Below are 23509 nucleotides of genomic sequence, written 5' to 3' on the forward strand. Positions count from 1 at the left end.
GGTGTCTCCTTGCGAAAAGGGCATCGGTGACCTGCTGGATGCAGCGATGCACGGCGAACTGGGAGATGTTCGCTATGTCCCCAGCAGCGGCTTGGAAGGAGCCGCTTGCATAAAAGTTCAGAGCCACCGTGACCTTCACTTCCACCGACAGAGAGGTCCTGCACATCAGCTGTGGACGCAGATCTCTGTGAAGCAGCTGGCAGATCTCTGCAACCACCTCCCTTCTGAAGCGCAGCCTCTTAACACAATGCGCGGCAGTCATGGTGAGATAGGACACCTGCTGCCGGTATTCCCTGAGTGGGTAAGGCCTACGTTGCCGACGCCTGATGGCCCCTCTGCGTCTAGGCATGGCTGCCCCTCTCACACAGCGTCTGCGAGCCCTTCGCACATAATGCTGGAACTGAGGGTTGGAACCCCATGCAGCCCCCATAATAAACTTGCAAACAGTGAAATCACAAGAGTCAAATTTCCAAGCTCTGGCCAGAAGCCAAAAATACCTCTCCTATGTTGTCCCAAATCAGTAAGGTCTGTTCCTTGGTCTCTGTACAGAAATCCAAAGCACTGAAGTCATTGCAGCAAAATGGCTGGCCTTTATAGTTCAGTGTAAGTGCCCTTTAATTAGCGCTCCCCGAGGCCCGCAGGGCCTCTGCTGCGTTCCACTTCACAGTTCTTAACAGCGCCACGCCCACATTGGGCGGGTGCCACTGAATTTCCGGTTTGGGGCGCACAAACAGCGTTGCACGACGAAATGACGTCATAAGCTGCGCGCGCAGCTGAGCGGGCGCAAACACTTTGCGCCGGCGCTAAATGTCAACTGAAGTTGGGCGTAGGCGCTGATCGGCCTGCGCCCGGGCGCTAAGTGCCTAGCGCTGGAAATCTACCCCTCTTATGGCGTTAACGGCTGGCGAGCGCAACTGAATTTCTAGGCCAATATCTCCAAACAAGGATGTTTTGCTACAGAAGAAAACGAAAATGCCGGATGGCCAAAAACAAGGCCAGCAACTCCCTATCAAAAGTGCTATATTTTCGCTCATTTATACGCAGTTGGCGGCTAAAAAAGGCCAATGGCTGCCAAGTCCCGTCAACCCATTGTTCCTGCACTGCCCCGATGGCGTAATCGGAGGCGTCGGTAGTAAGGGCGATGGTCGCGCCCGGGAGTGGGTGTGCAAGCATAGTTGCATCTGCCAATGCCGCCTTGGTGTCCAGGAATGCTTGGTCCATCTGTGGTGTCCAAATGATAACATCTTTACCCGACTTCCCTTTAAGTGCTTCGTACAGCAGCTGCATTAATTGGGCTGCCCTGGGGACAAAACGGTGATAAAAATTCACCATCCCCAGGAACTCCTGAAGAGATTTAAGTATATGCGGCCGCGGGAATGCCGTAACTGCCTCTACCTTAGTGGCCAGTGGGACGGCGCCTTCTGAGGTGATCCTATGCCCTAGAACGTCAATGTTGGTTAACCCAAACTGGCATTTGGCTAGATTTATAATGAGGCCATGTTGGCTGAGACGGGCAAAGAGTGTACGTAAATGAGCCATATGCTCTTCCTTATCTTTACTAGCAATAAGAATATCATCCAAGTAAATGAAAATGAAAGGAAGGTCCCGTAACACAGAGTCCATAAGTCGCTGAAAAGCCTGAGCTGCATTTTTCAATCCAAACGGCATGCGAAGGAACTCAAAAAGGCCAAACGGTGTGATGACCGCCGTTTTGGGGATGTCTTGAGGGTACACAGGAACTTGATGATATCCACGGACGAGATCTACTTTGGAAAATATTGTTTTGCCGGCCAAATGAGCCGAAAAATCCTGTATATGCGGTATTGGATACCTATCCGGCATAGTGGCTTCGTTAAGGCGTCTGTAATCCCCACAAGGCCTCCATCCGCCACCTGGTTTGGGTACAATGTGTAATGGGGAAGACCAAGGACTGTCGGAGCGTCGGACAATCCCAAGGCGCTCCATAATCTGAAACTCTGCCTTTGCGGCTATAAGCTTTCCGGGTTCCAATCTTCGTGCCCGGGCGTAAACAGGCGATCCCGTTGTGGTAATATAATGCACCACACCGTGCTTCGCAACTGCTGCTGAGAATGTAGGCCTGGTGAGCCCCGGGAATTCGCCAAGTAGGCGCCTAAACCCTTCCTGCGATGGAACCGCACAGGCAACCGACCAGGAGACAGCAGTACTGCGGTGACAAGGCACCGCATGGAAGGTAGATGCATTAATGAGTCGACAATGTTGGACGTCGACCAGAAAACCATAGGCACAAAAAAAATCAGCCCCCAGGATGGCCTGTGATACTTTAGCCGTTATAAATTCCCATACAAAACGTTGACCTCCAAGAGTTAAATTAACTGTCCGTTTACCGAACGTGCGAATGGCCGCACCATTGGCCCTCTCAAGGGAAGGGCCGTGACCGCCGGATTGTAGATCCAGCTTTGAGACTGGCAAAATACTGCACTGAGAACCAGTATCACACAAGAATCGTCGCCCTGTTCCGGAATCAGTAATATAGAGGAGTTTTCCTGCTGAACCGACTGCCATGGTGAACTGGGTGTTTTTGTCAGCCCCTGTCTTCTTCGAAGTTTGTGAGTCTGCTGGAGACTTTTTTTCAACCCAACTGCAGGGTGGACGGCAGCGTCGAGCCTTGGCGCCAAAACGGGCATGGTACACACACAAGCCTGATGGAGGAGGGCTGGACTTTGCTCGTGTAGGGGAAAGACGCCTCGTAGCTGCGCAACTCTGCTGTATGACCATAAAAGACTTATCTGCCTCCGCAGCCAGCTCGGCACAGTCCGTAATCGTAGAACTGGCCAAGACTGCCTGAACTGGCTCGGGTAGCTGGCAGAGGAAAAGCTCTCGAAATAAAAAACATTGGAGCTCTGAACCCAAAAGCGTGAGCATTTGACTCATCAATTCTGATGGTTTTGAGTCCCCAAGACCCGGCATTGCGATAAGCTTGCGTGCACGCTCTGACTTAGACCATACACTTGTAGTAAACGATCTTTTAAAGCTGAATACTTGCCCTCTGCCGGTGGATTCCCCAGGATGCTGATGACCCGTGAAGCCGTGGCGCTGTCCAGAGCGGAAACCACGTAATAATAACGGGTTGAATCCGTTGTAATGTCCCGGATAGCAAACTGGGCTTCTGCTTGGAAAAACCATGCTTCTGGTTGCTGTTCCCAGAACTGCGGCAATTTAAGGGCAACGGCGTTCGTGTTCATTATGAATATCTCGAAGAAAGTTGTCCAACGAGCTCGGGGTCACCAATGTAGGAACGGAAGTTCCTATCCGAATAACGAAGTCCAACGCAGTGAAACGAAATAATTAAACTTTAATAAACAAAATACTTTAATTGATAACTACAAGAGCAGAGGTCAGCAGGTCTGTCCAGGTCCCCAGCCTTTCTCAGACTGCCCTTAAATACTGGAAACCGACGTCATGACGTCATCACGTTTTCCGCGCCAACTGGGGGTCACGTGATCGGCGTCATGACGTCATCACGTGGAAATACAAGAACCTACACACAGCTTAAAGGTGCAGTCCAAAACTGCACTACAGAGTGGTTAAAGGAATGATTACAGATTGCTCAGTGTCTCTTGGTGGCTCCGCCACACCACATAAGAGATTAGCGTGCAAAATTAAGGCACATGGGATTGGGGGCAAGGTATTGACTTGGATAGAGAACTGGTTGGCGGACAGAAAGCAAAGAGTTGGAATAAACGGGTCGTTTTCCGAGTGGCAGGTAGTGACTAGTGGGGTACCGCAAGGATCGGTCCTAGGACCCCAGCGGTTCACAATATATATTAATGATCTGGACGAGGGAATTGGATGTAATATCTCCAAATTTGCAGACGACACAAAGCTGGGTGGGAGGGTAAGCTGTGAGGAGGATGTCGTGAAACTCCAGTACGATTTGGACAGATTGGGTGATTGTGCAGAAACATGGCAAATGCACTATAATGTGGATAAATGTGAGGTTATCCACTTTGGTGGCAAAAACAGGAAGGCAGATTATTTTTTGAATGGCAATAGATTGGGAGAAGGGGAAGTGCAAAGAGACCTGGGTGTTCTTGTGCACCAGTCTCTGAAGGTAAGTATGCAGGTGCAGCAGGCGGTTAAGAAGGCAAATGGTATGTTGGCCTTCGTAGCAAGAGGGTTCGAGTACAGGAACAAGGATGTCTTGCTACAGTTGTACAGGGCCTTGGTGAGACCGCACCTTGAGTACTGTGTGCAGTTTTGGTCACCTTACCTGAGGAAGGACGTTCTTGCCATGGAAGGAGTGCAGCGAAGATTCACCAGGCTGATACCTGGGATGGCAGGAATGACGTATGAGGAGAGATTGTGTCGATTGGGCTTATACTCACTGGAGTTTAGAAGATTGAGAGGGGATCTCATCGAAACTCATAAAATTCTGTCAGGCCTGGACAGACTAGATGCAGGAAGGATGTTTATGATGGCCGGGGAGTCCAGAACCAGGGGTCATAGTCTAAGAATAAGGGGTAAGCCATTTAGGACTGAAATGAGGAGGAATTTCTTCACCCAGAGAGTGGTGAACCTGTGGAATTCTCTGCCACAGAGGGCGGTGGAGGCCAATTCATTAAATATATTCAAAAAAGAGTTGGATATATTTCTTAAGGCTAAAGGGATCAAGGGATATGGGGAGAAGGCAGGGACAGGGTACTGAATTTGGATGATCAGCCATGATCTCATTGAATGGCGGAGCAGGCTCGAAGGGCTGAATGGCCTACTCCTGCTCCTATCTTCTATGTTTCTATGTGGCTTGGAGTCAAATTTTGTTCGATAATCGCTCCTGTGAAGCCCCTTGGGACGTTTTGCTATGTTAAAGGTGCGATATAAATGCAATTTATTGTAGTTGTTACATCAGGAGTGCCATGCTAATGTATACTGGGAAATTGTCCATGGCTTGAGATTGGGAATTGCAGACACAGATGTAGTTGTTGGCTCTTTGGGGGAAAAAAGATTTGGTCAGCAGAGTGTCTGAACTGGGCAGAAACCTACCTTCCTGTTTGAATCTCCAAACCAAGTGCTTGCCTAGTATGTGAGTGAGTATTCACTCCATGTGAGGGGATACCACTTACTCAAGTTCAGGGAACTTGAATCCAAGTTGAGAGTGGTGGGGACCCGCAGCTTAGCAATTTAGAGTAGCTTTCTGCCAGTTATCTAGCTAGGACCACCCTACCTATTGGGACATTCATTTGCAGGTGTCTCCCAAACTGAATTGAGGGGGGAGAAATATTTCTGAAGTTTTAAAAGTATAAATTAATAGTTTAAACCTGAAACTAGCTAATAAAATTAATTCTCCAGCTTTTTGTCAAATCATTTGCGGGGGGGGGGGGAGTTAAAAAGCAAATGGATATATTTGGCTGCAAGCTGAAGAGAAACTTCCTTCCAGCCATACTCAAACCTACTGACCAATCGTGTAAAACTTTGCACATGCTCAGACTGTAGCTCCATCAGAACTAGAGCACAGCTGCAGTTGGTAACTCCCTTTAGCTGACGATGATCATTCTGGTGGAAAATATTGGCCAGCAATTTCCTGAGAACTTGCGCCGAAACAATGGTGCAAATACGGCGTAATGCTGGTTTTCGCCATAAAAGATTGAGCAAATTAGGGCACAAGTATCTTAACCCCGTTTTTAACCACACAACAACGATCGGCCATGTTCTCATTGAACGGCGGGACAGGCTCGAGGGGATGAATGGCCTACTCCTGTTCCTATGGGGCAGTAAGAGCACAAAAGACAATGGCCCAGAAATTCGGGTCGGAGGCTTCCTGCGATGCAAGCCCCGACCTGCACTTACCTTGCGCGCCGACCGTTGAGCTGTGGGCCCGCGTGGGATATCGATCCTGGGCCTCCTCCAACTGCCGGCGCGCAGTGCTCGCGTATCCCAGGGGCGCAGTTAGTTCAAAGTGGCCCTTGGGATCACGTGGGCCATGGAGAGCCAATGGTAGCAGAGAATGCTTCATTCATAAATTTGACAGGAAGAGCTGTCAAACCTATAAATACTATAAGCCCCAAAACATCACTAAAACTTCAAATAATTTTTTTTTTTAATCACATTTTTAAAATAACTATAAATTACATGAAACAATTATTTTAAACAATAATTTACATTTTTGAAAAAATTAATTACATTTTCTAACGGGGCTAAAAATAAACTTACCTTTCTTTAAAGTATTTAAAAATAATAAACCTGTGGAAAAAATGTTTCAATTGTAATTAATTCACCACTTACTTTGTTAAAAACAGGCCTTGCGCCTGCTTTTTAAAAGTGTAACTGCTAGAGACTTACCCTCCTGGAGAAACCTGCAAAAAAACGTATGTTCAATGCGCACGCGCTGCCTCTCCAGCGCACGCGTTCCATCTGTCAACCCCTTCTTTCAAGGGAACGGAAGTTCCGGTTTCCCGCCCATGCGCAGTGCATGCACGAAACCGGCACTTTCATTGGGCCTACGCGTGAGTACCCAGCGCGAACTCACCTGTGGGGACCCGAATTTCTGAGCCAATAACCTGAACTTGGAGTGCACCATCCCTGTGACGAGAAATTGCAGGATGATAGCTCCCCACCGCAGCTGACCAGTTATCACCATCACCACCACCCCCTTCCCCCACCCCCCCCCCCCAATTGAGCAGCCACCGACCCAGTGAGCAGTGAGAAGCAAACCAACAGCTCACACTCACCCGCCATTCGGCCACAGCCACCCCAGCCCCACTGAACTTTAATTAGGGTGCCTCCACCACTGATTAGAAATCATTACTTAAGCCCCTCCCATTGAACAGAAATGCCACCAGCAAAAACACCCACGGTACAGAAATTAAGTTACTAACCTTCTCCCCCCCCCCCCCCCCCTTCACTTAGCAGAAATGTGATAATGACCAGATAATCTGTTTTAGTGATGATGGTTGAGGCCAGGACACCGGGGAGAACTCCCCTGCTCTTTTTCGAAATAGTGCCCTGGGGATCTTCCACGTCTACTCCACGCCACATTCGAAAGACAGCACCTCTGACAATGCAGAGCACTCCCTCAATACTGCACTGGGTTGACGACCTTGATTTTTGTGCTCGAGTCTCTCTGGTGTGGGATTTGTACCCACAACGCTCTGACTCTGAGGCGACAGTGTTACCAACTGAGCCACAGCTTTATTTGCTAGTAATAAAGCAGCAACAACAGCAAGAACCCACAAACAGCAATGAGATAATGACCAGATCATCTGTTTTTCAGTGATTCTGGTTGAGGGATCAATATTGACCAGGCCAACAGTGCCATGGAATCTTTCATGTCCATCTGCGGGGGCAAATGCGGCCTTGCTTTAATGCCTCATGTGAAAGGAGGCCCCTCTGACAATGTAGCAACCTTCAGCTTAAATGATGTGCTCAAATCTCTGAGAGTTGGATTATGAACCCATTACCTACTTACTGAGATGAGGGAACTACCACTGAGCCAAGTGTCTGACACCAAGAACAAACTGCTCCCCTCTCCACTGTACTGAAGCTAGCACCACCACCACCACAATGTAAAAATTCAGACCTATTTCTTTCCTCTGAGCAGTAACGCCCCCATCCAACAAGCAGAAATATATCCCCATAACCTGCTGAAAAGCAACTATTGCCTCTTCTAGTTCCTCACCCAGAAGTAACCACACCCGCACCCCGAACCAAACACCCACTCACTGACATTGCCCTGCCCCATGTGAGAAGAAAAATCTCTTCCCTCTACCCCTACAGGAATTGAGCCCTGACACTCTGCCACTTCCCCCCCCCCGAATCTCTTCCCCCCCCCCTCCCCAACCACCACATTGGAGAAGAAAATTGGCTTCTCCATCCACCATTGCATTCTCTTTTTCACCTTCTGTTTGCCTCCTCTATGTCCTCTTTTTTTAAATTTTTATCAACCTCACCATTGAAGAAAATAGTCCTGGTTCAGTGCCATGCTGCCCGCCCCCCCCCCCTTCCCCGCCTAGTGTGTAACACAATAGGAGATCAATTGTACATTAAACATCTGTGCACATTTCCTGTTTACAAAACCGTACCTTTTTGTCAGTTGTTTACCTTTATCCCACATTTATAGTGGAAACTGCCTCTGTACACTTATTGCACTGTATTTACACCCTCCTGCCAGTTTTGCATCTCCCAGCTCCTCTGCCTGTACTGCAGGGAAACTCCTCTGCTCCGACCACATCTACTCCTCTGCTTCCCATATGTTTTGACATTCTGAGACCCAGTGATCAGCTAGTTTTTCAAAACTCTTTGGGCTGGATTTTCATTCAGAAGTCGGGAAGGAGGCGGGACTACAACTTTCGGGTTGTAGTCCCGCCTCCATCGAGATGGGGCCAATCCACGCGATTTTCACTTGATTGACCTTGTTGAGCCCGCCCAGCGGGCTCAGCAGGCCAATTAAGGGCCACCCGGCAACAGGTGACGTCACAGACTGAAATTTCATCTGTCAAGACGTGTTGACAGATGAAATATCAGTGTTTCACAGCTGCTTGAAGCTGTCAAACACTGACAATCTTACTTCTAACCTGAGTCCTTCAACGCAGACTCAGTTAGAAATCTCACCGGCACTGAAAGCTGCAGGCTGCCACTTTTGACAGCTCGCAGCCATTCTGCTTTCTGTGCCGGCTGAATGATGGACTCCTGAAGCCTAGAGGAAGGAAGGCTGTAAAGGTAAGTGCAGGTAATTTAAACTTCTTTACACACTTTAGACACACCAAACACACTTACCTTTGCACTCATGCACCCATCACTTACCTGAACACCGACATCTCGACCCCTCCAAGTCCTTCAACCCGACGGCCCAACTCCTCTAACCTGGTGTGGTTTGGAGCCGTCGGGAATCTCACACGACACCCCTCAAAATAGGGATTAGGCTAAAAACTGCCTGTTAACGACCTGTTAACAGGCAGTTAATTGGCATTAATCCCTTCCCGCCTCGGGTCGGCGGGTCCCAGCGCGGGCCGGGTACCCGCCTCCTTTGAAACTTACATGGAGGCGGGTTTTGGGCGGGATGGTGTCGGGACCCCCGAATTCGGGATTTTAGCCCCCCGCACACCTAAAAGCCCGCCTCGCGGCACACTGAAAATCAACCCCTTTATCTCAGCACTAAGTGTTTTTCTTACAATTTGCTCCCTGACATGAATCTTGTCATTCATGTGGAAATGATTTATGAAATGATACTGGGCAGCCTGCTGGTGGCGCTGTCCAGGGAGAGTATAAATACTCGGGCATGGGCCCAGCTTGCTCAGGACATTCTTTAACAGGAACTAGTGAAGGACACAACTTGATCTCCATGTTGAAAAACAGTTGTTTAATACTTAGACCAAGTGCCTCGTAGTTTTCTTACGTCACCCCCCTAAGTATTTTTGAAAAGTGCGTTCTGTAGGCGTTCATTTCAACCCTTTCAATGCAAAAACTTTAAAAAAAAATAAGAACGTGTGTATTATTTGGATCATTATATCACAATGTGTGGTTTAAATGCTGTAGAAGGGTTATTTATTGTTTTAAAATATATTTTTCAAGAGCATATTGAGCTTTCAAAAAAAACTCAGCACTAAATAACATCATCTCTCCACAGGGAGCTACCTTGATTGGCCTCTTTCCATTTATGTTGCGCTGCACCAAAGAAATGACATTAGCCAAAGTGGGGGTGTTGATGAGACTGGTGTCTTATGTCCTGCTGGCCTTTTCCACACATACCTGGATGGTATTTCTGAGTAAGTAAACCTTCCAAAACTAGAGTCTGGAAATCATGGTGTGCGATATGTTTGTCTGAAAATGTCAACACATTTGTATCAAATTTCTCTGTCTGTTATTTTAACTGAGCTGAGCTTTTAAAAACATTTTCATTTTACATACTTTCACACCTCCTGTTAAAGTAGCAGGCAAAGGGATTTGATAAAATGCATTAAACATTCATACAATAATATTGCCCAGTGTAATTTTCAGACTTGGATCTCTACTCTCATATATTGTACTTGTGTAAACAGTATCATCATCATCAAACCACTTTTGTCAGGATTATCAGACATTTAAGTATATTTGTTTATATCTGCTATTGCAAATGCCCCATTCACAGAAATTGATATAGAAATCTTGAAATGCAACTAAAATGTGTACCTAAATAACAATAGAAAATGCTGGAAAAACTCAGCAGGCCAGGCAACATCCGTGGAGAGAAAATAGAGTCAACGTTTCGGGTCAAAACCCTTTGTCAAGGCTGAAGAAGCACAGGAAATGAAATAGATTAGAAGGCCAGTATGGGGGTTGGGAGAGAACAAAAGAGAAGTGAAGAGACATTAAGAGGTATTCAAAACGAGACGAGATGGTGATAGGACTAGTGGAGACAAAAGACGGCTCTAGATTAGGTGTAGAGTGCGCTGGCAGAATGGGAGACAGCTGCCATGTGGGACAGAAAGAAAGGGGGGTGGGGGGAAGGGCCAAAACAAAGGTGAGGATAAAAAATATAAGTAAAAATGTAATGGGGGCCAAGGTTATGATCTGAAATTGTTGAACTCGATATTGAGTCCGGAAGGCTGTAAAGTGCCTAATTGGAAGATGAGGTGCTGTTCCTCGAGCTTCCACTGAGCTTCCGTGGATATTGTTGCTATCACGGAGACATGGTTGAGGGAGGGTCAGGACTGTCAGCTCAATATTCCGGGGTATAGAATCTTCAGGCGAGACAGAGGGGGGTGTAAAAGGGGAGGGGGTGTTGCAATATTAATTAAGGAGTCAATTACTGCTGTAAGGAGGGACGATATATTAGCGGGTTCCTCTAATGAGGCCATATGGGTAGAACTTAAAAACAAAAAGGGGGCAAGCACTTTGCTGGGAGTGTACTATAGGCCCCCAAACAGTCAGGGGGAGATAGAGGAACAGATATGTAGGCAAATCTCAGAGAAGTGCGAAAATAATAGGGTAATAATAGTGGGGGATTTCAACTTCCCCAATATAAATTGGGATAGTCAGAGTGTGAAAGGCTTAGAGGGTGCAAAATTCTTAAAGTGCATCCAGGAGAGCTTTTTGAGCCAACATGTAGAAAGTCCTACAAGAGAGGGGGCGGTACTGGACCTAATTCTGGGGAATGTAGCCGGGCAAGTGGTGGAAGTATCAGTAGGAGAGCATTTTGGCGACAGTGACCATAATTCGGTGAGATTTAAGGTGGTCATGGAAAAAGACAAAGACGGCCCGGAAATAAGGGTTCTAAATTGGGGGAAGGCCGATTTTAATATGATAAGGCAGGATCTGGCCAAAGTGGACTGGGAGCAGCTACTTTTAGGATAATCCACATCAAAACAGTGGGAGACTTTCAGAAGGGAAATAGAGAGAGTACAGCGCCAACATGTTCCTGTAAAGGTCAAGGGTGGGACCAACAAGCAAAGGGAACCTTGGATGACAAGGGATATACAAAAATGCATTAGAAATAAAAGGGGGGCTTTTGGCAGTTACAAAAGACTAAAGACGGAAGAAGCCCTAGAGGAGTATAAAAAGTGCAGGGGCATACTTAAAAAAGAAATTAGGAGGGCGAGGAGGGGCCATGAAATAACACTGGAGAGCAAAATAAAGGAAAATCCTAAGATGTTTTATAAGTATATTAAGGGCAAGAGGATAACCAGGGAAAGGGTAGGGCCCATTAGGGACCAAAGTGGCAATCTGTGTGTAGAGCCAGATGATGTAGGCGGGGTTTTAAATGAATTTTTTGCATCTGTGTTCACTATGGAGAAAGACGATGCAGACATAGAAATCGGGCAAGGGGACTGTGACATACTTGAACATATTAGCATCGAGAGGGAGGAGGTGCTAGCGGTTCTAGCAGGCCAAAAAGTGGATAAATCCCCAGGCCCGGACGAGATGTATCCCAGGCTGCTGTGGGAGGCAAAGGAGGAGATTGCAGGGGCTCTGACACAAATTTTCAGAACCTCTCTGGCCACAGGGGATGTACCAGAGGACTGGAGAACAGCTAATGTAGTACCATTATACAAGAAGGGTAGCAGGGATAAACCAGGGAATTACAGGCCAGTGAGCCTAACATCTGTGGTAGGGAAATTATTGGAAAAAATTCTGAGGGACAAAATTAGTCTCCACTTGGAGAGGCAAGGATTAATCAGGGATAGTCAGCATGGCTTTGTCAAGGGTAAATCATGTCTGACAAATCTGATTGAATTTTTCGAGGGGGTGACTAGGGGGGTGGATGAGGGAAATGCTGTGGATGTGGTTTACATGGACTTCAGTAAAGCCTTTGACAAAGTCCCGCATAGGAGACTGGTCAAGAAGGTAAGAGCCCATGGGATCCAGGGTGCCTTGGCGCGTTGGATCCTAAACTGGCTGAGTGGCAGGAGGCAGAGGGTGATGGTCGAAGGTTGCTTTTGTGACTGGAAGCCTGTGTCCAGTGGGGTACCTCAGGGATCGGTGCTGGGTCCCTTGTTTGCGATCTACATAAATGATTTGGATGAGAATGTAAAAGGTATGATCAGCAAGTTCGCAGATGACACGAAAATTGGTGGGGTGGTAAATTGCGAGGAGGAAAGCCTCAGGCTACAGGACGATATAAACGGGTTGGTCAGATGGGCGGAAAAGTGGCAAATGGAATTTAATCCTGAAAAGTGCGAGGTGATGCATTTTGGACGGACAAATAAGGCAAGGGAATACACAATGAGTGGTAGGACCCTAGGAAGTACAGAGGGTCAGAGGGACCTTGGTGTACATGTACATAGATCCCTGAAGGCAGCGGAACAGGTAGATAAGGTGGTTAAAAAGGCATATGGGATACTTGCCTTCATTAGCCGAGGCATAGAATATAAGAGCAGGGAGGTTATGATGGAGCTGTACAAAACGCTGGTGAGGCCACAGCTGGAGTACTGTGTGCAGTTCTGGTCGCCTCACTATAGGAAGGATGTGATTGCTTTGGAGAGGGTGCAGAGAAGATTCACCAGGATGTTACCTGGGATGGAGCGCCTCAGCTATGAAGAAAGACTAAACAGGCTGGGGTTGTTTTCCTTGGAGCAAAGAAGGCTGAGGGGGGACCTGATTGAGGTATACAAAATGATGAGGGGCATAGATAGGGTAGACAAAGAGGAACTTTTCCCCTTAGTAGGGGGGTCAATAACAAGGGGGCATAGATTCAGGGTAAGGGGCAGGAGATTTAGAGGGGATTTGAGGAGGAACTTTTTCACCCAGAGGGTGGTTGGAATGTGGAACTCAATGCCCAAAAGGGTGGTAGAGGCAGGAACCCTCACAACATTCAAGAAGCATTTGGATGAGCACTTGGAATGCCAATGCATACAAGGCTATGGACCAAATGCTGGAAAATGGGATTAGACTGGACAGGGATGGATGGGCGGCGCAGACACGATGGGCCGAAGGGCCTCTTTCTGTGCTGTAAAACTCTATGACTCTATGACTCTAATGCAAGAGCCCGAGTACAGTGAGGTCTGAGTGAGAATGGGGCGGTGAATTAAAATGACAGGCGACCAGAAGCTCGGGGTCATCCTTACGGACTGAACGGAGGTGTTCCGCAAAGCGGTCACCCAATCTGCGTTTGGTCTCCCCAATGTAGAGGAGATTTACAGCGATTTACTTGTACTTCTTGCAATCTAGTATACTGTATTCACTGCTCACGATGTGGTCTCCTCTACATTGGGGAGACCAAATGCAGATTAGGTGACCGCTTTGCGGAACACCTCCATTTAGTCCATAAGGATGACCCTGAGCTTCCGATCGCCTGTCATTTAATTCCTTGCATCGTTTGTGCATATATATGTATATGTCTGTATATGTGTGTTACCAATGTGCAAATTTGCACCAACTGGCACAATGCCAGTTACCTGTTAATTTGGATGATCCCTTTGATGATCTGTTGAGTGTTATTGGTCACCCTCCCCTTGACTTTAGAAGCGCATAGAAATGGAAGATGTTTTCATTATTCATTTAGCGTGTGTGAACTTTCACCCTAATGAGCAAGCAGCGTTTTGATGTATTCAGTAGGTGAAGACTTCAGCAGTGCTAAATAAATAGATAGACAATGGGGAATAGTTGGAAAACCAGCTTATTCTATGTATATGTGAAAAATCTTTACTTTAAAGCCTAATTTGACACTGCAAATTTAAGACCAAATAGATGTTGGCTAACTGGGTGTTGAAGTAATGTCGTGCCTTAAATAGAAGCGGTTTTGAATTCTGAAATTTCCATTTGTAAAATCCCTGGGTACAATGCAAACGCTTATTAACTACGAGAAATGTTAGTGTCTGTGCCACCACATTTATAAGTTGGCTTTGCTTGTCTGTTCCAGTAACTCAAATCTGGAGTAGGAGTACTTTCTTAAAAGAATAAATGCAGATTAGCCTTGCTTCCAATTTCCACCCTTCCCTCACCTTCACATGGTCCATCTCCGACTCTACCCTTCCCTTCCTCGACTTCTCCGTCTCCATCTCTGGGGATAGGTTATTGACAAACATTCACTACAAGCCCACTGACTCCCTCAGCTACCTGGACTGCACTTCCTCCCACCCCGCCTCCTGTAAGGACTCTATTCCATTCTCCCAGTTTCTCCGTCTCTGCCACATCTGCTCTGACGATGCCACCTTCCATACCAGTGCTCCTGACATGTCTTCCTTTTTCCTCAACCGAGGATTCCCCTCTACAGTGGTTGACACGGCCCTTGACCGTGTCCGTTCTATCTCCCGCACTTCTGCCCTCACCCCTGCCCGCCCCTCCTGGAACCACGACAGAGTTCCCCTTGTCCTCACCTTTCACCCCACCAGCCTCCACATTCAACGGATCATCCTCCGCCATTCCCGCCACCTCCAGCGTGATCCCACCACCAAACGCATCTTCCCCTCACCTCCCCTTTCAACATTCTGTAGGGACCGCTCCCTCCAAGACACCCTAGTCCACTCCTCTACCACCCCGAGCACCCCTTCCCCTTTGCCTGGCACCTTCCCGTGCAAGCGCAGGAGATGCAACACATGCCCTTATACCTCCCCCCTTCCCACTGTCCAGGGCCCCAAACACCCCTTCCAGGTGAAACAGCGATTTACTTGTACTTCTCGCAATTTAGTATACTGTATTCGCTGCTCACGATGTGGTCTCCTCTACATTGGGGAGACCAAACGCAGATTGGGTGACCGCTTTGCGGAACACCTCCGTTCAGTCTGTAAGGGGGACCCCGAGCTTCCGGTCGCCTGTCATTTTAATTCACCGCTCCATTCCCACTCAGACCTCACCGTCCTCGGCCTCTTGCATTGTTCCACGGAAGCTCAGCGTAAGCTCGAGGAACAGCACCTCATCTTTCAATTAGGCACTCTGCAGCCTTCCGGACTCAACATAGAGATCAACAATTTCAGATCATAACCTCGGCCCCTATTTTATATATATATCTATATTATATATATATATTATATATATTTTATCCACACTTTTTGTCTGTGTATTTTTTTCTTCTCCCCCACATGGCAGCTGTCTTTCATCCTGCCAGCACAATTTACACTTCATCTAGAGCCATCCTTTGTTTCTTAACCTGTTCCATTACCATCTCCTTTTGCCTTGAATATCTCTTAATGTCTCTTACTCTCTCCCGCCTTCCATCGTATCACAGACCTTCCCTTTTGTTCTTTCATCCCCTCCTCCCTTTCCCAGCCTCTTCACTTGCTTAAAAATCTGTTCCATTTCCTGCTTTTTTTCCAGTTCTGACGAAAGGTCATCGACCTGAAACGTTAACTATCTTTCTCTCTTCACAGATGCTGCCTGACCTGCTGAGTTTCTCCAGCATTTTCTGTTTTTATTTCAGATTAGCCTTCTGTTGTTTTCTCCTGCTAAAGATGTATTCTGACATGAAAATAAATGGGATAATTGTTTTCATGGTTTCTTCAAATTTAATTCAATTGTCAGTTCACAATGACCTGGTCTAGGAGTGTTTAAAAAAACAAGCCTGAAGGCTTTGTGTCTTAATGCGAGTAGCATTCGTAATAAGGTGGATGAATTAGCTGCACAAACGGATATGATATAATTGGGATTACGGAGACATGGCTCCAGGGTGTCCAAGGCTTGGAATTCAACATCCAGGGGTATTCAATATTCAGGAAAGACAGGCAAAAAGGAAAAGGAGGTGGGGTAGCATTGCTGGTTAAAGAGGAGATTAACACAATAGTGTGGTAAACCACTGTCGTTCACTGTGTTCACTATTGTTGTTGTTGTTGTTGTCGTTCACTCTTGTTTCACTGTTATACCTGACTATGCCTCAGCTGACTCCGCCCTTGGCTACCTGGTATAAGGACGGCTGCACGGCAGCTCTCTGCCATTCGGTCGTCCACTAGAGGCATAGTCCTGATCTGTTTGTAGTTGCATTCAGTAGTTAATAAAAGCCTGTTGTTCTGAACTCTACTCGGCCTTTTATTAGAATCGATAGCGCATCAATTTTATTAACTACTGAAAAAAAAAAATTAAAAAATAACGATGCTGCAGATACTTAAGATCAAGTGCCTGGAACTCGACCCGCAAGAACCGGACTCGCCTGCTAAGTTCTCACACTGGTTGAACTGTTTTGAGTCTTTTCTGGCTGCATCCGGCGAGACCGTTGCCACCGACGCCGACAAGCTCAGGGTGCTGAATTCGAAAGTAAACCACCGAGCTTTTGCCCTTATCCGGGACGCTACGAGCTACCAGGGGGCTATCGACATTTTAAAGGAACAATATGCACGCCCGGTCAACTATGTTTACGCAAGACATCTCCTGGGGTCCCGCAAACAACAGCCCAGGGAACCCACAGAAGCATACATATGGGCGCTGAAGGAACTCGGCCGAGCCTGCGAATGCAAGCAAGTATCAGCCACGGAACATACAGAGGAGCTCATCCGGGACGCCCTCGTTGCGGGCCTCAGGTCCACTCACACACGGCAGCGACTGCTGGAAAGTAGCGAGCTCGACCTGAAGAAGGCGATTTCACTCACCGTTTCGTTGGACGTAGCCCATCGGAACATGGAGGCCTACTCCCCGGACCGCGCGGCCGCCTCGTGGATGTCGCGGCCGCCGCCATCTTGGGACGTGGCGCCGCCCCGGGCCCCGGCCCCAACTGCTGCAGCGATGTCCCGCCCGAGCCAGAAATGTTATTTCTGTGGCCAAACCAAACACCCCAGGGCGCGCTGCCCGGCGAAAAACGCTGTCTGCTCTGCTTGCGGTAAGAAGGGACACTACGCTGGCGTCTGCAGAAGTCAGAAGACCCCTACCTTCAGCAGCGCCGCTTGTGATTCGTGGGAGCGGCCATCTTGCCTTCCTCCAGCCTCGTGGGGATCGGGATCATCATGGGCGCCGCCATTTTGTCCTTCTTCTCCGACGCCGCCATTTTGTCCGCCATTTTGCCAACGGGCCCCCGACTCACCCACCGCCTCACCGGGGTTTTACAGCGACGCTCCCGACTCCACAGTGGCCTCCATTACGCTGGACCAATCCAGACCCCATCAGCTAGCCAGGTCCACGATGGACATCCAGGTAAATGGCCGCACCACAACTTGCCTTTTTGATTCCGGGAGCACGGAGAGCTTCATACACCCTGATACGGTACGGCATTATTCCCTCTCGGTCCTGCCAGCGCGCCATCGGATCTCCATGGCCTCAAAATCTCACTCAGCAGACGTCGGCGGCTACTGTGTAGTGACCCTTTCGGTGAGGGGCTCCGTCTATAAAAATGTAAAGCTCTTCGTCCTGCCACATCTCTGCGCTGCCGTTCTGCTGGGGTTGGACTTTCATTGTCACTTTAAGAGTGTCACCTTGACATACGGTGGACCTTTTCCCCCACTCACTGTCTGCAACCAGCAGTTATTAAATTGCCCACCCCGCCCCACCTGTAGTCTCTTCACCCTCAAAATCACCCCCCCCCCCCCGGTTCGCTAACCTCACCCGCGACTGCAAGCCTATCGCCACAAAGAGCAGGCGATACAGCACCGGGGACAGATCCTTTATAAGATCTGAGGTGACGCGGCTCCTGAAGGAGGGGATTATTGAGGGTAGTACCAGCCCCTGGCGAGCTCAGGTGGTAGTCGTTAAGACCGGCAACAAGCAGCGCCTGGTCATCGACTACAGCCAGACAATCAACAAGTACACCCAGTTGGACGCATACCCTCTCCCTCGCATAGCCGACATGGTTAATAAGATAGCGCAATATCGCGTTTTCTCGACCATTGACCTCAAGGCAGCATACCACCAAATCCCTATCCGCCCTGAGGACCGCCAGTACACAGCTTTCGAGGCAAACGGCCGTCTTTTTCACTTCCTCAGGGTTCCTTTCGGCGTCACCAACGGTGTCTCCATCTTCCAGAGGGAGATGGACCGGATGGTCGACGAGAATGCGTTACAGGCCACGTTTCCCTACCTGGACAACGTGACCATCTGCGGCCATGACCTGCAGGACCATGACGCCAACCTTGATAAGTTCCTTCGCACGGCCCAACTCCTAAACCTCATGTACAACAAGGAAAAGTGCATATTCCGCACAACCCGCCTCGCTATCCTTGGCTGCGTGGTGGAACACAGAGCCATCGGTCCTGACTCTGACCGGATGCGCCCCCTGATGGAACTTCCCCTGCCCCACTGTCTCAAGGCCCTCAAAAGGTGCCTGGGCTTCTTTTCCTATTACGCCCAGTGGGTCCCTCATTATGCGGACAAAGCCCGTCCACTTATCAAGTCCACTTCCTTTCCCCTGACGGCGGAGGCCCGCTCAGCCTTTCACCGTATAAAAGATGACATTGCCAAGGCCACCATGCACTCGGTGGACGAGTCCATCCCCTTCCAGGTGGAGAGCGATGCATCCGACTTTGCCCTGGCCGCTACCCTTAACCAGGCGGGAAGACCCGTGGCCTTCTTTTCACGAACCCTCCAGGGCTCCGAACTCAGACACTCCTCTGTGGAAAAGGAGGCCCAGGCCATTGTGGAGGCGGTGCGCAACTGGCGGCACTACCTGGCTGGAAAACGATTTACCCTGCTTACTGACCAGCGTTCAGTCGCTTTCATGTTCAATAATAAGCAGAGGGGCAAAATCAAAAATGACAAGATTTTGAGGTGGAGAATTGAACTTTCCACCTACAATTACGACATCTTGTACCGGCCCGGGAAACTCAACGAACCCTCAGATGCTCTATCGCGAGGCACATGCGCCAACGCGCAGATCGATAGACTACAGGGCCTCCACAACGACCTCTGCCACCCGGGGGTCACCAGGTTCTTCCACTTCATCAAGGCCCGCAACTTGCCTTACTCCATCGAGGAGGTCAGGACCATGACCAGGAGCTGCCCAGTCTGTGCAGAGTGCAAGCCGCGCTTCTATATGCCTGACAGAGCAAACCTGATCAAGGCCACCCGCCCCTTTGAGCGCCTGAGTGTCAACTTTAAAGGGCCCCTCCCCTCCTCTGACCGTAATGTGTACTTCCTCAACATAGTTGATGAGTACTCCCGTTTCCCTTTCGCCATCCCCTGCCCGGACATGACCACCGCTACGGTCATTAAATGCCTGCACAACCTCTTTGCTTTGTTCGGTTTTCCCAGCTATATTCATAGCGACCGGGGCTCGTCCTTCATGAGCGACGAACTCCGTCAGTACCTGCTCATGAGAGGTATTGCCTCAAGCCGGACCACCAGCTACAACCCCCGGGGGAACGGACTGGTTGAAAGAGAGAACGCGACGGTCTGGAAGGCGGCCCTACTAGCCTTAAAATCTAGGGGCCTTCCGACCTCCCGTTGGCAGGATGTCCTACCTGATGCGCTCCACTCCATCCGGTCACTGCTGTGTACTGCCACCAATGCCACCCCCCATGAGCGAATGTTCGTTTTTCCCCGGAGGTCCACATCCGGTACCTCACTACCACACTGGCTGACGTCCCCAGGGCCCGTCCTGCTGAGGAAGCATGTAAGGTCCCACAAAACGGCTCCCCTGGTAGAGAAGGTTCACCTCCTCCATGCCAACCCCCCAGTACGCCTACGTGGCATACTCGGACGGGCGGGAGGATACAGTCTCCATTAGAGATCTGGCACCCTCGGGGTCCACTGACCCGTCACCATTGCCCTCCACCACGACCCCCTCCGACATGGCCCAAAATTCAGTAGACCCAATTCTCACCCCTGTCCATTCCACCCCAGTAGACGGCATGCCGCGACCCCAGGACCCACCGGAGTCCACTCGCCCACCCAACACCAAAGGGGATGATACGCCGGTGCTCGATCCCGTTCAAGATGCGTCGTTGGAAGCTGTACCATCTCAACCGTCGCCCCGAAGATCTCGACGGCAAACGAGGCCGCCCGACAGACTCACCTACTCGAACTTTTGATACACTTCACCCCGCCGGACTTAATTTTAAACGAGGGGTGAATGTGGTAAACCACTGTCGTTCACTGTGTTCACTATTGTTGTTGTTGTTGTTGTCGTTCACTCTTGTTTCACTGTTATACCTGACTATGCCTCAGCTGACTCCGCCCTTGGCTACCTGGTATAAGGACAGCTGCACGGCAGCTCTCTGCCATTCGGTCGTCCACTAGAGGCATAGTCCTGATCTGTTTGTAGTTGCATTCAGTAGTTAATAAAAGCCTGTTGTTCTGAACTCTACTCGGCCTTTTATTAGAATCGATAGCGCATCAAATAGTATGGAAGGATATTAGCTCTGATGATGTAGAATCTGTATGGGTAGAGCTGAGAAATACCAAGGGGCAGAAAACGTTAGTGGGAGTTGTATACAGACCCCCAAACAGTAATGCTGAGGTTGGGGATGGCATTAAACGGGAAATTAGAGATGCGTGCAATAAGGGCACAGCAGTTATCATGGGTGACTTTAATCTACATATAGATTGGGCTAACCAAATTAGTAACAATACTGTGGAGGAGGAATTCCTAGAGTGTATACGGGATGGTTTCCTGGACCGATATGTCGAGGAACCAACTAGAGATCAGGCCATCTTAGACTGGGTATTATGTAATGAGAGAAGATTAATTAGTAATCTTGTTGTGCGAGGCCCCTTGGGGAGGAGTGATCATAATATGATAGAATTCTTCATTGAGATGGAGAGTGAAGTAGTTGACTCAGAGACTGGGGTCCTGAATTTAAATAAAGGAAAATATGATGGTATGAGGCATGAGTTGGCTAGGATTGATTGGGGAAAGTTATTTAAAGAGTTGACGATGGATAGGCAATTGCAAACATTTAAAGATCGCATGGATAAACTACAGAATTTGTTCATCCCTGTTTGGCATAAAAATAAAACAAAAACGGTGACTCAATTGTGGCTAACAAGGGAAATTAGGGTTAGCATAAGATCCAAGGAGAGGACATATAAATTGGCCACAAAAAGCAACAAACCTGAGGATTGGGAGCAGTTTAGGATTCAGCAAAGGAGGACAAAGGGATTAATTAAGAGGGGAAAATAGAGTATGAGAGTAAGCTTTCAGGGAACATAAAAACTGACTGTAAAAGCTTATATAGATATGTGAAGAGAAAAAGATTGGTGAAGTCAAGCGTAGGTCCCTTGCAGTCAGAATCAAGGGAATTTATAATGGGGAACAAAGAAATGGCAGACCAATTAAATACATAGGGGAAAAATTCAGTTGGTAGCGCCACCCGTTAGCACCTTAAGAGGGCACTAAGTGGGGTGCAAACCAACGAGCGCCTGGGCGTGGCGATACCTGTGCCTCTCGTGAAATTGAGTGGACATTTTGCGGCGGCGCTAAACAATACCACCCGATCTCCTGCATTCGCAGATTTTGACGTCATTTGAGAGTACAACGCTCTTGGGGCGCCCCGGACTGGAAATTCAGTGGCGCCCCCCTCCTTTCTGCCTGGCACTACCAACGACAGGTTGACTGGAATGCTTCCCAGTCGCTGGGGGGGTGCTATTTAAAGGGGGCCTCTTCCTGGCTTTTGTGTGGTAGCCATTTTTGCACCACTCGTTCTGAGAGAGAGAGAGAGAGAGAGATTTGCAGAGAGACAAAGAGAGAAGGAGAGACTTCTGCATTGAGTCAACGCTGTCTGAGGTAGTTTTGGCTTCTGACCATAACTTTGCAGGTACTTTGCTTTTTGACCGTCATAACTTTGATTGCCCAGATACTATGGGGGCTGCAATGGATGGGAACGTCGTCCTTCTCCGTCACATTCAGAGGGCACAGAGATGCAGAGAGAGAGTGGCAATCATGGCCAGACAGAGGAGGGCCAACAGGCGTCGGTACAGGAGATCTTACCCTCCCAGGGTTTTTCACCAACAGTTCTCCTACATTAACATGTCTGAGGAGCAGTGTTTGCGAAGGCTGCGATTCAGCAAGGAGGTGGTCACTGAGCTCTGCCACCTGCTTCAGCCAGATCTGCAGCCTCAACTGAGGAGCAGGACGTCTCTGTCGGTGGCAGTGAAGATAACAATGGCTCTCAACTTTTATGTCACCGGCTCGGTTCAATCCGCTACTGGGGACATCGCCAATATCTCCCAGTTCGCGGTACATTTCTGCATCCGTCAGGTAACAAATGCCCTCTTTAAAAGGAGACGAGAGTACATCTCTTTCCCCATGACCCCGGACAAGCAGCAAGAACGCGCAATGGGCTTTGCTAGGATAGCGGGCTTCCCCATGGTGCAGGGCGCTATTGATTGCACCTATGTGGCTTTGTGGGTGCCGCAAGAGAATGCCGAGGATTTCCACAACCGAAAGGGCTTCCATTCCTTAAACGTCCAGTTGGTCTGTGACCACAGACAGCTGATACTCGCTGTCAATGCCCACTTTCCAGGCCGCAGCCACGATGCCTTCATCCTGCGCCAGACTTCTGTGGCAGACCTTTTCCAGGCACCGCATCACCCAGGAGGTTGGTTTCTCGGGGACAAGGGATATCCTCTGTGCACCTGGTTGATGACACACCGCCCCGGTCGCCCAGCACCCCTGCTGAGCTACGATACAACGAGAGCCATCAAGCTACCAGGAACATCGTTGAGCACACAATCGGTGTGCTCAAGCAATGGTTCCACTGTCTGGACCATTCTGGAGGAGCCCTGCAGTACTCGCCTGAGCGAGTCTCCCACTTCGTTGTTGTGTGTTGCATGCTGCATAACCTGGCAATCCTCAGAACCCAGCCAATGCCACCAGACATTGGAGCACCAGCAAAGGAGGAGGAGGAGGATGAGGAGGATGATCATCAGCAGCACCAAGGTGGGAGGGAGGCAAAAAGTTGGAAGGGCCGTCCGTCAAAGTCTCATAGCAAGTCGCTTCTAGGCCCCCTCTGAGGGAATGGCTTCTGCCATTCAAACAACCTGAATGAAACTGTAACGTCCATGTGTAATTGAGACACGGACTGCAGAAGTTGGTTATAACAGGTGTTTACTGAATGGAGACAAAACTGGAACTACTATACAAAGTTATTACACAGGCTTATATACAGGGGTGGTCACTACTGGTACTGCAGTATACAGGGGCTGCAGAATATAGTTCCTTCTGCAAAGTACATACACTACAATTCCTCCCCTTTTAGCTAAACAG

General features: G+C 48.9%; 1 protein-coding gene across 1 annotated transcript in view; it reads left to right on the forward strand.

The window, feature by feature from the left end:
- LOC147120970 (proton-coupled folate transporter) overlaps nucleotides 1–23509 on the forward strand; it is a 125692-nt gene that overhangs the window by 66556 nt on the left and 35627 nt on the right. Inside the window, exon 4 of the mRNA XM_085980070.1 lies at nucleotides 9602–9740. Within this exon, the coding sequence (XP_085836196.1) occupies nucleotides 9602–9740 (139 nt within the window). The remainder of the gene's footprint in view (nucleotides 1–9601; nucleotides 9741–23509) is intronic.

Source organism: Somniosus microcephalus, chromosome 3 (genome assembly GCF_052327205.1).
Source record: "Somniosus microcephalus isolate GS21.2 chromosome 3, FLI_Smic_1.0, whole genome shotgun sequence".
NCBI lineage: Eukaryota > Metazoa > Chordata > Chondrichthyes > Squaliformes > Somniosidae > Somniosus > Somniosus microcephalus.